Raw genomic sequence first — 14,796 nt, forward strand, 5'->3', positions numbered from 1 at the left:
CACTTTGGGAGGCTGAGGCAGGTGGATCATGAGGTCAAGAGTTCAAGACCAGCCTGGCCAAGATGGTGAAACCCCATCTGTACTAAAATTACAAAAATTAGCCAGGCGTGGTGGCGAGTGCAGGTGATTCCAGCGACCTGGGAGGCTGAAGCAGCGAATTGCTTGAACCCAGGAGGCAGAGGTTGCCGTACACTGAGATTGCGCCACTGCACTCCAGCCTGGCAACAGAGCGAGACTCTGTCTCAAAAAGATAGAAAGAAAAGTGCTAGAGTGTGTTGTGATTCACTATTTATGGGGAGCACAGCTACATATACATAGAGTAGAATATCTTTTATGTGCTCGCTAATCATCCATTTTATCTGAAAATATAAGGAATAGTATACTGACTCTGACTGTGAGAATGTTCATTTTACATTTAAAATTTAATATGTATTTCAGCATTTTTCTGATTATTAGCTTACACCAAACTAAGAAGCACAGCTCTACATAATTTATTTCCCTCCTTTTCCAACTTAGTTTCTTACTTTTCATTGCTCTAGTTATGGTTTTTGCAAGTCATGTATCAGAAATGTTCTGTGAGATTATTATTCATATATATTTTTTACTTAATTGATTTTATGTGTTCCCCTTCTCACTTCACTTAAATACATGAAATTTTATTTCTAGACAACCATTCCTTGCTGCTTTTCTTGTTATGCTTCTAAATATGGTGACCAATTTTGGAGCTCTCCTACAATTTCCATTCTTTGTGTTCATTGGATTGATTTCATGATCTGGCCATATTGTTTATTGGAGAGGGCCAGAATCTTTACCCTTACTTAACACATCATGACCCCTGAGTTCACAGGTCAGTTGAGGTGGGGAATAAGACAGTGTTAGACTGAAAGCATCATTGAAACATATATATATGTTTCAGTTACTCCATTCAATGATATATATATATATGACATCATATATATATATATATATATATAGGGAGACCACCCTAAGGGGACTATTTGCGATAACACTTTAAAAAAAAACAGTCTTTTAATGGTCTCTTGTTCATTAATCATCCAAAATCCAAGCACAGAGAATTCAGTTTTAGATGGTCTCCAGAGCAGAGTTTGCTGTGAAATCTTAATTCCAAATCATAGATAATAAATATTGTTACAAAATCAGAATACATTTAGAGGCAGGGGTCCTGCATACACCCTATTCTCCTCTCCAATGTTCTGGGCAAGAGACTAATTAATAATTGAAGGAACTTATAGTGAATGAGAACCCGTGGTTTTGCTTAATTATCAGAACAGCTAGATTGGAGAACAGCTCTCGCCCACATGGATGGAAACCTATTCCATCCATTTGCAGGTAGAAGAGCTGGCAATAAGTCCTGCCCATTGGATATGTTGGAAGGTGCTGCCTGCCATGGTGTAGTTGCCATAAAAGAGGAAGAAAGGAACATAATTTTAGGCTTTCAGGTCAGAGGGAAGGTGGGAGGAAGTCAGCTTGCTAGTTTTCACACACCCTCTGGCGAACACCCATGTGCCTATGAGATGGGTTCGTGTTAGCATCACCTCTGAAAGATTACCCACCCAGGCAAAGAAAGTGATTATGTTTTCACTTTCTCGGAGCAGAGAAAAAAAACAAAAGCCTTTTCTGTAGCCATTTCAAAATTGTATCTGTTGGTACAAGTTTTCTTTCTCATGGAAATGGATTGTTTGACCCTTACAATCAACAAGATTCCAAATTGCGTTCATAAAAGCCCTCTAAGGGAAACAGTAGAAATCTTTCTTTCAAAAACCTTCTGTGAAAGCTTGCTGTTATCACAAGTGATATTATTTGAAAAGAATATTCTGTTGTATATCTATTAGAGGCAGTAGAATTAGAAAGATTATCTGTTTGTGTTAACACTTTCCATAAAATCCCATAATGTATAAAAAACATACCTTACCCATGTTAACTTGGGTTATAAAAATCTTGGCTGGGCACACTGGCTCATGCCTGTAAGCCCAGCACTTTGGGAGGCCAAGGCAGGCGGTTCATTTGAGGTCAGGAATTAGAAACCAGCCTGATCAATATGGTGGAACCCTGTTTCTACTAAAAATAAAAAATAAAAAAAAAATTAGCTGGGCATGGTGGCACATGCCTGTAGTCTCCGCTACTTGGGAGGTTGAGGCAGGAGAATCACTTGAACCTGGGAGGCGGAGGTTGCAGTGAGCCGAGATCACACCAGTGCTCTCCAGCCTGGGCAACCGAGTGAGACCCCATCCTAAAAAAAGAAATCTTGAGGGCCAGGCGCCGTGGCTCACGTCTGTAATCCCAGCACTTTGGGAGGCCGAGGCGAGTGGATCACGAGGTCAAGAGATCGAGACCATCCTGGTCAACATGGTGAAACCTCATCTCTACTAAAAATACAGAAAATTAGCTGGGCATGGTGGCGCGCGCCTGTAATCCCAGGTACTCGGGAGGCTGAGGCAGGAGAATTGCCTGAACCCAGGAGGCGGAGGTTGCGGTGAGCCGAGATTGCGCCATTGCACTCCAGCCTGGGTAACAAGAGCGAAACTCCATCTCAAAAAAAAAAAAAAAAGAAATCATGAGAGGTATTTTATTTGTTTTGTACTTCTTCAAATATACCTCGGGAATAAAGAAAAATAAAATTACTTCATTAAAGTATTATTTTAAAACATTTTTTAAAATACATTTATTTGTAACAATAACCTATCAAGTACATTTTTTTAATTTGGAAAATGTAATAAGTGATAAAACTTACTCAGGAAAACCGTGCATAACTTTAAAAAAATAGTACTAAAATGCAAACCATGGTGCCATTATCTCTCACTAAATCCAATTCAGCAGTTCTCTACTTTTTTCTCTAGAACTCATGAACCAACCAGAAGATGAAAGAGTATCAAATGCTAAAACAAAGATCATCAAATAATTATGAGTGATGTTGCAAGGCAGATAGGGAGTTGAGAGGCTTCCTAGTTTAATCACATCAAAAGAGAACTTTTGGAAAAGCAGGTTCCTAAAGCAGTTTTCCCAGCGTGGAGACTGCAAATGAATAGAAGATGGTGATAAGACACTTAGCTCTTCCTCCCAGTGCATGCTCTCTTTGTATAAACAGAAGAGAAAGGGAAACTCAGTTAGAAGAGGAGGAAGGAACCTACCCCTGTCTGCTGTGTGATTTTCCAGTCAGCCTCTTACTCACCTGCCCCTTGGAGATCTCAAAAGCTTTTCTTTGACACTCTGGGAACCTCTTAAAAATCGCATCCTAGTATTGGTGGCCAAAAGCTTAGGTTTTCAAATTTGATTTACAGATAAATCCTCTTGAGGGAAAAAACTGATTTTGCTTAGTGGAGTCTGTTGTATGTATAACTTGTATCATAACTACGATTAGATAAAAAATTCCTGACCAGTGAACTCTGTTTTAAAATACAGGCGCAACAGCTGCGGCCCGGAAGGAAGTGATCAGGAACAAGATCCGAGCAATAGGCAAAATGGCCAGAGTGTTCTCAGTGCTCAGGTGGGTGTGTTCATCCTCTGCGTCTGTCTCAGACGTTATTACGTGTCACTAACAAATACTTTAATACTTTCATCCGGTAATTTAAATATTTTACTAGTGAATATTTGCCTTTCATTTTTTTTTCACTTTTAAATTAAAAATTAAAGGAAGAATATTAAATATCAAATTGTCAGTTTCTCATTATTTTAGTTAAATTGCAATCTACTAAATTATTTCTGTTAAGAAAGTCTCCAAATGAATTGCATCACATTTTATTCCTCTATTTGGTATAGGACTTTAAAACGTTGATTTCACAATAGGTTGAACATCTTATCAAACAGGAAAAGCTAGTGTAATTGTTTTTTGTTTTGTTTTTCATTGTAGTTCTGTGGTGAAAGATCTGTTTATCAAACACGTTTCACTAGATTTCTAGGAAATAAACATCAACCATAAAGCTATTCCTGTGAACCTATATTATTCTAATTAATGAGAGAAAAAAATACTTAATGTTTCAATTTCCGTATAGTACCATACCTTATAAATAGATCATGAATCATATTATTATTAGAAAACAAATATTTTCATAAAGGAAACTCCAGTTATTTCTAGATAATACAATCTAACATATTTCTCTTCAGAAGGTTACTTTAAAATATGATATATTTATATGTAAGGAGTATACAGTCAACTCAAAATAATACATATTGACAAATAGGAACACCTTGGGAAATAGTATATCTACAATTGGATAATTTAATGATCTAAGGTTTTGCTGAATTTTTGCCTCAACGCCTTCCAATAGAGTATCGACACTGGCTCTTTTGATCTCTCCTCTCGCTATTTCTGTCCTCCTCCTGGTACGGTCACTGCAGAGTAACTGAATGACTTGGTGCCAAAAGAGGGAGCGATCAGAAGGATGAAAAGCATCGTCCTTTTCATCCAGTGGTCTCAGAGACACCACATCAAAGGCAGTGAGAACTCGTGGTAGCCAGCACGATCACGACAAGCCGTGTTCAAGCTGAAAATAGAGCATCACTGCTCCTTGCGTTACTGAATGAGGCTACCTTCGCTCTATTGCTCTGTGTTTCTGACTACATTTTCAGGGCTTATTCATTCATGCCATAAATAAACATAGTAAAACTTAAAGCATCGATTATGTACCATGGAGAAAAGAAATAAAGCAATGTAGAGATAGAGCAAGTGAGAGGTAAAGAACTTTTATCTCTCACTTGCTGTACTTTGTGTGGTCAACAAAAAACTTTCAGAGTAATGGTATTTGGGGAAGCGTGGGTGACCTTCATGAAGAAATGAGGTAAGGGAGTTCAAGGCAAAGAGAATAGCAAATGCAAAGATACTGAAATAAAGACAAAGCTGGCAGTTTTGAGGACCACAAGAAGGCCTGTATGTCTAGAAAAATGTTCTGCGGGAAGAAAGGAGTAAATGGAGGTCGTAAGCTCAGTTGGAACTCTGAGTAAACACTTGCATATTTATTGTGCCTCAGACTTACCAATAATGCTCTTATTATTCTGTCTGAAGTGTCTATGTGGAAAAGTAAAAATAGCTCTAGAATTTTGATGGACTATCCCATGATAAATGGACTATTTGAACCCAGTCATCAGTGACTTGATTTGAAATTGCATTTTAGTAGAAAATAAAAACAAGCTATATATTAATGTTTTTCTATAATGAAAGCATCCATAGCACATATGTAGAATATAGAGAGATCCTATCCAGAAAAAAAGTAAGTTAAGCTTAGTAGATAATAGTTGAGCATTAAATGTATACCAAGCACTGAATTAGGCAATCTAGATACCAAACTGGAATGCTAACCAGAGAGATAATAAGCTAACGTAAGAAAATAAAGTATGTGCTAACTACATGAATAGGTACCCTGCTGTGGCATTAGACAGGAAGGAACCCTGTGTTTCCTGACTGGAATGTTCATAAAGAGGTTAACATTGGACGAGTGCTATGAAGGATAGGCTGGATTCCAGGACAGGGAGAATTGTGGTGAAGGCATTCCTGGAAGTGGAAAAATTATCAGGAGCACAGCCATAACGATCCTAAGAGCAACATCAATGGCCTCCTTTTATGGGGCACTTGCTAAGTGCCAGGTCCATGCCCCGTGTTACGCACATTTGACAATAATCAGCACAGGAAACTTGCAAGGTCGTGGTGACTGTACTGGGAGGAAACTGAATCCGAGAGAGGCTAAGGAGAGCGTCCAAACTCACTGATTTGGGGAGCAACACTAATGAGAGTCCTACACAAAAGTACGCTATGTAGTCTAGTATAAATTCTAAGCAATATTAGTAATGAATTCTAAATGTGTAAGTTGACTGACTAGTAAAAGACATGAAGGTCAACGAGGAATCTAGTTAAAAAGGAGGCCGAAAATATACTGAAGTCCATATCCTTGAGTGCTTTGCATAGCATGTTAAAGTATTCAGTTTTCGTGTGTGTAGGCAATCAGGAGTCATAGAATTACTTTCATGAGATTAGAGGCATCTCTAACTCATGTTTCACTATGTATGTTAATAGCAACATGAAGATTGGCTAGCATGGTGACATATAACACAAAATTTAAATTAAAAAAAAAAATTTAGGAAGCTTTTGAAGTAATCCAAGCAAAAGGCTGAAGCAGGCTATGGCAGGAGAAATGCAAAGGAAAGGACAAATACAAGAAATGTGGGAAGAAAGACTGTGATTAAGTAATATGGATTGCGGCACAGATTTGTCAGATACACTTGCCCAACATGTTCCTTACATTTTGGAAATTTACAACGTTATAAGGGAACCAGAAAACTGTCTTTCAGCAGTCCTTGCAGATAAAATACAAGCCTGTTGCCTCGGATTCGCCAGTCGGGTAAATGCATGTAAATGAGGCTTTGTTTCAAATTGAGCATCATGAGGAAGCAGCAAGGCAGGACAGCAATTGTCCCGTCAGGTATGGAATCTCAGGGCCCAACAATGGAAGAGCATCTGCCTCAACATTTTGGGAGCTAACTAGACAGCAGTACTCTGAGCTCTGGCATTGGCTGTTGCCAAGCCCTTAATGGAGCCAGCCCCACAGTGTGGACAGGTACTGTTAACTCTTCCCAGCCGCAGAGCATCGAAGCCCAGTTCTCTGGATCTGCGAGCTCTCTAATACCTTTAATATATCTCTTTCCTGTTAAAATTAGCCAGAATAGATTTCCATTGTTGGCTATGCAAACCCTTACCTATGTGAGAGGTTATAGGAGAAAGGAAATATTCCAGAATATTCTACAGAGGTCCTAGTCTATGTCATTGATAGGATGCTAGGGAAGAGGAAGTATTTTTCAATTTAAATATCTAACAGATGTTTATTAGGAAGAGTAGGATGAGCTGAATTTGCAGAGCATTTATGTAGAGGCACTTAGAAATGCTGCCCTGGAGGTTCAGAGAGAGGTGAGGGTTAGTAATACCCACATGAAAGTAAACAACACAGAGACAGGGGTGCAGCGGCATTAGCTGACGGTCTTGCTAAAGGAAAGAGCGATAGACGAGAGAAAGGGGCGCAAGAATTCTTCACAACATTGCTTTCCAACAGAAATATAATGTGAGCCACATCTGTCATTTTAAATGTTCTAGAAACCACAGTAAAAGGGGTAAAACAGAAACAAAAGAAATGGTTATTAATTTTTATAATATAGTCTATTTAACACAAATACACAAAATTTTATCATTTTGACATTTGATCACTAACACCTATTAAAGAGAAATTTTCTATTCTTTTTTTTTGTACAAAGTCTTTGAAATCCCATGTTTATCTTACACTTACAGAACATCTTGACTAGTCATGTCTCAAGTGGTTAACAGTCACATGTAGCTGGGTCCTACATATTAGAAAGCACAGGTCTGGAGATATAGGAAAAAGATCAGCCTAGGAACTGAGAAGATGTCAGAGAAGAAGGAGAGCAAGGAAAAAAAGCATCACAACACGCAGGGCAGAGTCTTTCAGGAAGAGAGCATGGTCATCAGAAAAAATACTGCAGAGATAGGAGTTTGAATGAGAACTCAGCAGAGATTGTTGGAATTGAAAAATGAAGAAGCTGCTAGAAACCTTTGAGGGCATGGGCTCCTTGTGAGGTGGGAATGGCAGTCACAATTAAGGGAAATAAGGAATGTGGTTCAAGGAGAAAGAAAAACAGAACAAGGAAGGAAGGAAAATGACCGCCTTCTCTACTGAGGTTTTCATATACAGTGTAACATTTAATCCTCATAGAAATCCTATAATTACAGATGGGATTTTATTAATAAGGAAACTAAAGCCCAAGAAAGTTAAATAATGTCCCAACCTCAGTCTTATGACTGGGACGTTAGCCTGAGTAAGTGTGACCCCCACAAAGATGTGATTTCCCAAAAAGATCTTTCTACTGTTTGTATAAAATTAAAATTTTGAAGATTTAAAAAGAATACTCCAGATTACCAGAAAATGTTTGTAGCTAAAAAACTAATAATTTACTTGGCTTTCTCAGAGCATTATGGGTTGTAACTGTTTATTTGATGAGTCCCGTGTGTTTTGGGTGGGTTTTTTTGTTTTTCTGTTTGTGTTTTTTGGTTTTTTTTGAGACAGCTTCACTCTGTTACCCCAGCTGGAGTGCAATGGCACAATCTCTGCTCACTGCAACCTCCGTCTCCCAGGTTAAAGCAGTTCTCATGCCTCAGCCTCCCAAGTAGCTATGATTATAGGCACAGGCCACCACATCCAGCTAAAAATTACGTATTTTTTAATAGAGACAGGGTTTCGCCACATTGGCCATGCTGGTCTCAAACTCCTGACCTCAAGTGATCTGCCCAGCTCAGCCTCCCAAAGTGCTGGAAATACAGGCGTGAGCCCCCGCACCCAGCCTGAATCCCATGTTTAATACAGGATTGGACACCAAGATTCTGTATGTAGGAATTATAATCACTCATAAGGCAAAAGCCATATTTTGAATATGAATGTAAAGGAAAATTGTGTTCATTCTTTAGAGATACTCCAAATTTTCCTAAATCATATTATTCAGTATATTTCTTCATGGGACCTCTGGCAGTTTGACAGACCACAGAAGCTTAAAACGTTTGAAATACCTGTATGAAAATAAAGAATAATTAATTCTCTCAAACCTATTATTTTTAAGTAAACTTTGCAGTAAAGGATACAGAAATATAAAATATGGATTAACATTTCCATTCTCCATTCAACTTTTACTGTTTTTTTGTAAGTATTTTTGAAATGTGGGCTGTGACCCAGGCGCTGTTCTAGTCTGGGTGCTGTGGGTGCAGCATGAGTAAAGCAGACAGGAACCCCCGCTTTCATGAGGCTTGTCTAGCTGGGGTGAGCAGGGGGTGGGAGGGGAATAGAGTAGACAGCAGACCAAAAATAAGCAGGTAAACACACTGCATCGTTTTTCAGGGTGATAAGTGCCTTAGATAAAAATAAAATCGGCAAAGAGAGAAAGAGTAGAGAAAGGGATTTTTTTTTTATTATTATTATTATTTTTTTTTAGACAGTCTCACACTGTTGCCCATGCTGGACTGCAGTGACTCAATCTTGGCTCACTGCAACCTCTGCCACCCTGGTTCAAGCGATCCTCCTGCCTCAGCCTCCCAAGTAGCTGGGATTACAGGCTCCTGCCACCATGTCTGGCTAATTTTTATATTTTTAGGAGAGACAGGGTTTCACCATCTTAGCCAGGCTGGTCTTGAATTTCTGACCTTGTGATCTACCCACCTGAGCCTTCCATAGGGCTGGGATTACAGGCGGTTATCCAGGAATATTATTTTAAATGATATTCCAAGGAAGTCCTTGCTTAGGAGGTGATATTGGAGCAATGATTAGAAGGCAGAGTGGTAGTGAGCCACACAGATGCCAGGGGAGCAGGATGACAAAGTGCAGTGCCCCTCGGTGGCGTGTGCTGGGTATGTGTGAGGACGTCTAAGGAAAGTGGACTTTGGTAGAAAATGGGAACCAAGAGATGAGTGAGAACAGAAGAGTGTGAGGTCACTAGTTTCTTCTAAGGCCTTCATGGAACCTGCCTTTCACCTGTCAGGAGAGGAGAAGCCATTAGAGAGTTCCGAATACACAAGTGACCGGATTTGGCATAGGTATGAAAAGGCTGACGCTGGCTACCATACTGTGGGTACGGTAGGGGTAGGGCTGTGGGAGGAGGGGCACAAGGGTGGCTCCGATGGAGCAGAGACCATTCGGAAGGCGGCTGCAATCCAGGTGGGTGACACTGGTGGTGAGCAAAACAGGGAAGTTACAGAAGACTGTATTTTATATGATATTACTTATATGAAGTGTCCAGATGAAACAAATCTACAGAAGGTGAATAGAAGTTACACAGGGCTGAAGAAAGTTGGGAGTGACTGCTTAATGGCTGTGAAGTTTATTTGAGGGATAATGAGAATGTTCTAAAATTGATTGTGGTGATGGTTGTACAACTCTGTGAATATATTAAAGACCATCGATTGAATCCTATACTTTAGGTTAATCGTATGCCAAGTTTATATCTCAAGATATAAGCTGTTGTCAGAAGAGATGAGGTAGTAGCTTTGTGAAAATTGATAAGATACCAGAAATATTTGGAGGGTAGAGCCCTTAATATTTGCTGATGTAATGGATATGGAATTAGGATAAAAAGAGTTGAAGGCTGATCCTTTACTCTTAAGTAACTAAAAGATGGAATTGCTAATTTCTGAGTTGACACAGATTGTGGAAGCAGCAGGTTTGGGGAGAAGTTCAGGAATTCTGTTTGAGTCATGTGAGACACCTTTGTAAAAATTTGGAGTAGATAATTCTATATACTAAACTCTCTCCCTGTATATATATGTATGTGTGTGTATATGTGTATATATACAATTTGTATTTTAAAGACTTTTTTCTTGTCATGTAGGATTTCAGTATCGCTATGTGGAAAGAGTAAGGTTACTATTATTTCACGGTTAATTATGAGGATTCAACAATTCAAAATGATTAATAATGATTAATACTGTCAAGTAATTAATACATATAATTGAAATAATGATGTACTTCAAACTGATTGTATAACAGTTGTCACGCTGAATAAGAAAATAATTTTATCTTAGCAAATCAGTAGGGAAAGTGACAGAAAAAAAAAAGCTGGGAAATTTTACCAGTAGGTTTATTGGCTACTTGCCATTATTTTATGTGTTTTTCATGTAGCGCCTAAATTACTAAATTCCTTAATTTCTAAAAGTCCCCAAATATAATTCCAAATTCCCTAATCTACAGATCAGATTTTTTTCCCCAATCTCCCATATGCTCTGGTTTATTTTTTGTTGTTGTTCGTTTGTTTGTTTCTGTCAGATCAAATCACTTCCATTTACTTTGGCTGAGCCTTGGCTGAAAAACTTACATCAGCACTCTCCATGGCTCACTTTTAACATACAGAATGCACAACAAAACTTTGTATTGTGATGCCTGATTACAAAATCAAAATGGCGTTCTCTATCTTCAGTACTCAGAAACTGAACCTCCCTAATTGGACAACGTAAACTTTGTTGTAGCAATTGTTTATGGAACATTACTAGTATAGAAATAAATTAAAATAAAGTATCTTAAAAAAAAGATTCAGAGAACCAAGATAGAGGGAGACGTGGGTTCTTACATGCATTTTTTTCCTTCGAGTCATTTCTTTTTCACAAAAGAAATTAAAAGTTAATGCCACTTCTCATTGTGCCTTCCAGAGAAGAGAGTGAGAGTGTGCTGACGCTGAAAGGCTTGACCCCGACTGGCATGCTCCCCAGTGGAGTGCTTTCTGGAGGGAAGCAAACCTTGCAAAGCGGTAAGCAGGCCGATGGGTACGACTATGCCGGGGCATCGCAGTCAGCTGTGTCATTCAAAGCAGTAAGCAGGCCGATGGGTACGACTGTGCCGGGGCGTCGCAGTCAGCTGTGTCATTAGAGCCCCGATTGATTCACTCATTTAAGCTCTGTCTTGGTCTTCAGTTCTTCTCAGCTGGCAGAAGGGCTGAAACCCCAATCAGTTTGATCAGTCCTGTCCAACATGATAGCTCCCTCGTTCTCTGGAATGTGGTCTCTACTCCTCCACCTTTTCCCCATTCCCTCATTCACATGTTAATCTACGTATTCTGGCCTAGCTATAGGACAGCTCATTTGCGTTGCCCACATGCGTAATAGGTTTGATGACTTTGAGCCAGTCAGTTGTCAAAAACAACTTTTTAATTACATTTTTAATAAGTGTTCCAGTTATCTGTTTCATGTATGAGATTAACACACATACACACAAACACTAAAATACACCTGTAAGTCTAGATTTCGGGGAGATGATTTCATTATCCTCTTGAATGGAAATTGGGAGCCATATGTGTGTTTTCTCTGATTTATCAGTTGAAAACATAAGAGACTGAGTAGAACCACATTTTATTTTTGAAAAAAAGAGTAACATTTCCTTTGCAATACAGATTTTGTGTCAAAATGTGTAGCTTTCTAGACCAGTACCATCCAACAGAACTTTCTGTGATGATGGAAATTTCTGTATCTATACAGAAGCTACATATGACTGTTTGACTGTTGAACATATAGCAAATATAACCGAGAAACTAAATGTTTTATTTTATCTAATTTGTATTAACTTTAATTTAAATAAGCCAGGGAGCTAGTGTCTACCATGTTAGCAGCACAGTCCTATATATTCTTTCAATTTTGTTACTTTTGTTATCAATTTTAATAGATATTAACATTTAGAGTACAATTTAAACAATAGAAAATTGCTATTAGATGAGGCTTTAAAAGAAAAAAATGAAAATGAAAATATGCTATGAAATTTTTCACAACATTCTCAGACTCTTGCTTATTTTCCTGTATCTTTCCCTGAATCTTGTTCATATTTTCTATCCCTGCCCATCAACCTGGAAGACTCGCTATTCTCATTTCTGTAATTGAGATAACGCTTCTACATGAAGAGTAATAATCAACTTCATGAATATAGTATTTCTGAATGATCACATCATGGCTGCATCACGATTATTTTCTTTATTTTCAGATGAATGTATTTCAAATCAGTGTCTTTCGAGTTTTTACAAAAAGAGAAATATTTTTAAATGAAAGTAAGAAGACACACAGTGTTGAGGAGTAAACCACCCCACCCCCCAACCGCCCACTTTAAATCTACAGCTAGGAACTTTTTTAACAACTTGTAAAAAAGAAGTTTTTCTACCAAATTAAGTCTCTCACTAAAACATTAGCATAAATGGATTATTTACATGTCCAAAATGTACTCTCTACCTAACTGACTGAAATCTAGTTTCTGATAAGTACAATTGAAGATACAGCAGGTATATTGTCAGAAACTGTGGACCACATTTGCGTTAGAACATTTAATAGTGGGCGCTGCATAGTTCTAATACGTCAGTGCTCGTGTGATTCTGGATGTTTTGCTTTACTTTTAAACTTAAGTTACTTAAGTCTTTCCAGTTCTTTGTTTCATTTCCAGATTTTTCCCTGTGTTTTTACTTGGGTTATTCAGTTTTCTTTTATTTTAAATCCATTGTTTGTGTTTTTCTATGTTGAACCTATACACAAACACACATCCACATAAAAGACATATGGAACCTTTCTATATGGGTTTGAAAAATTCCTATATATTTTAAACCACATACATTGATACGACTCCAAAATGTATTGCCTGATGGCCTTCAGTTTGTCTAAAAGGGGAAACGACTAGCGTCTTTGTTATGTAGCTCCTCTCTCCGTGGTGGTAACCATTCTCCATTTTTATCATAAGGAATCTAGAATCCACTGTAAGTAAATTATAGTGCACATTTTTGCAGTTGCTATAGTTTTAAAATCTTGAATTATAAGAAAAATGCAAATTAAAGTCAAGGGGTAGAATTTTAATATTAAACATTTCAGAGTTATAGAGAAGTTTTGCATTTTAAGATTTAATTAGGGAAGTATAAACTAACCTTAATAACGTAGAAAGACTCATACACTTACATAGTGAAAGTTTAGATGCTAACCTTATTACACAAATTGCTGATAAAGCAATGAGCTTTTAAAGTTCTGCCTCTGAAATACGCTGTTGCTGCATATTTATATGAAGCCTCGTACAGCTATATGAGCTTTCAGTATTTAGGCTGCCTGTTCTTTAAAATGCTGGTAGAATTATTGCCACTGCTGGCACATCACCACTTGATTTCTAACATTTTGAGAATTTTACTTCGAAAAGAATATCCCAGTAAGGAAAAGAAAACATAACTGGGCTTGCTGGATAAAGAAGTCCAGACTAATATTCCAAGTTTGTTTCCTTTTTTCTTTTTCCTTCACCCTCTTCCTACCCACCGACCCCCAAAGCTAAACATGCCTGATGTGTTTATCTTTAAGGAGTCACGTGCATTATCTCCTTAGACACTTTGATTTTTATTTTTCCTTTAATTTGAATCCCCTGCTTTTGCATCACGTCAGGAAATAGCGCTATTTAATATCGGCTAAATAGTGTGAATGATCCACTGATACTGCGGCACTGCTTCAAATGCTGCCATTTTGTCTGGCATTTTTAAACTAAATCACCAAGCATAGCAGAGGTTTTATAGTAGCCTGTGAGAGTCAGAAGCACAGTTGAGATTCATATAATCCCTTATAATTCAGTTCATGTAAAAGAAATTTTCCCAAGTGTTTTCCTCAAGGGTTAATTGTTTGTTATTTATTTAATGGGCAAAAACCTAAGCATTTAATTCAGATGGGCATATCCAGCGCATAAATTAAACATAATTTCTGTGGTGTTGTTTTTCTTTCTTTTTAGCATTTCTGTTTTGTTGCGTGTGCCAGAATCTAGCACTTACAGGAACATTAGTTCTCTTAGCTCCTTTGATGGTCACTGATTTGTTCGTAGAGTTAAAAATCCTCTGCTCATTTTTCTCATTCATTTTGCACCCCCTTTCTTCCTTCAGCTACTGTTGAGGCTATTGAGGCTGATGAAGGTAAATTGGCCAGTCCCCTTTCTGTTGTACCTGCAACAGATAAGGGCTCTGCTGGGTGTATTCATTTTTTTGCTGTAGCTTGTACAGAGTGTGTGGGTGTTGAGCTAACAGTTGTGGCTCAGTATTAACCAAAATGTTCTTGCTTTAAAGGGGAAAATGTCCTTCTATGGTTTGTTTGTTTGTTTCTTTCCCTTAAAGCTATGTTTGACTTTTGTATATGATGAATAGTCTAATCACAGAAAACAAAAGGATTATATATTTTGAATGATGTGGGGTGGGGGTTATGGCAGCTGTTTTGACCAGTAGCTTGTAAAACAGTAATCTATGAGCTGAACCATGTCC

General features: G+C 38.0%; 1 protein-coding gene across 2 annotated transcripts in view; it reads left to right on the top strand.

Moving 5' to 3' along the window:
- Positions 1 to 14,796, top strand: part of PPP3CA (protein phosphatase 3 catalytic subunit alpha) — a 317,276-nt gene that overhangs the window by 297,115 nt on the left and 5,365 nt on the right. Inside the window, exons 11-13 of one of the 2 annotated variants that reach the window (XM_012436483.2) lie at positions 3,421 to 3,505; positions 11,201 to 11,298; positions 14,425 to 14,454. In XM_012436483.2, coding sequence (XP_012291906.1) covers positions 3,421 to 3,505; positions 11,201 to 11,298; positions 14,425 to 14,454 — 213 coding nt within the window. The remainder of the gene's footprint in view (positions 1 to 3,420; positions 3,506 to 11,200; positions 11,299 to 14,424; positions 14,455 to 14,796) is intronic. The other variant, XM_012436485.2, reaches the window with a different exon arrangement.

Source organism: Aotus nancymaae, unplaced genomic scaffold (assembly GCF_030222135.1).
Source record: "Aotus nancymaae isolate 86718 unplaced genomic scaffold, 86718_ANA_hifiasm-v0.15.2.pri h1tg000033l, whole genome shotgun sequence".
In the NCBI taxonomy this organism is placed as follows: Eukaryota; Metazoa; Chordata; class Mammalia; order Primates; family Aotidae; genus Aotus; species Aotus nancymaae.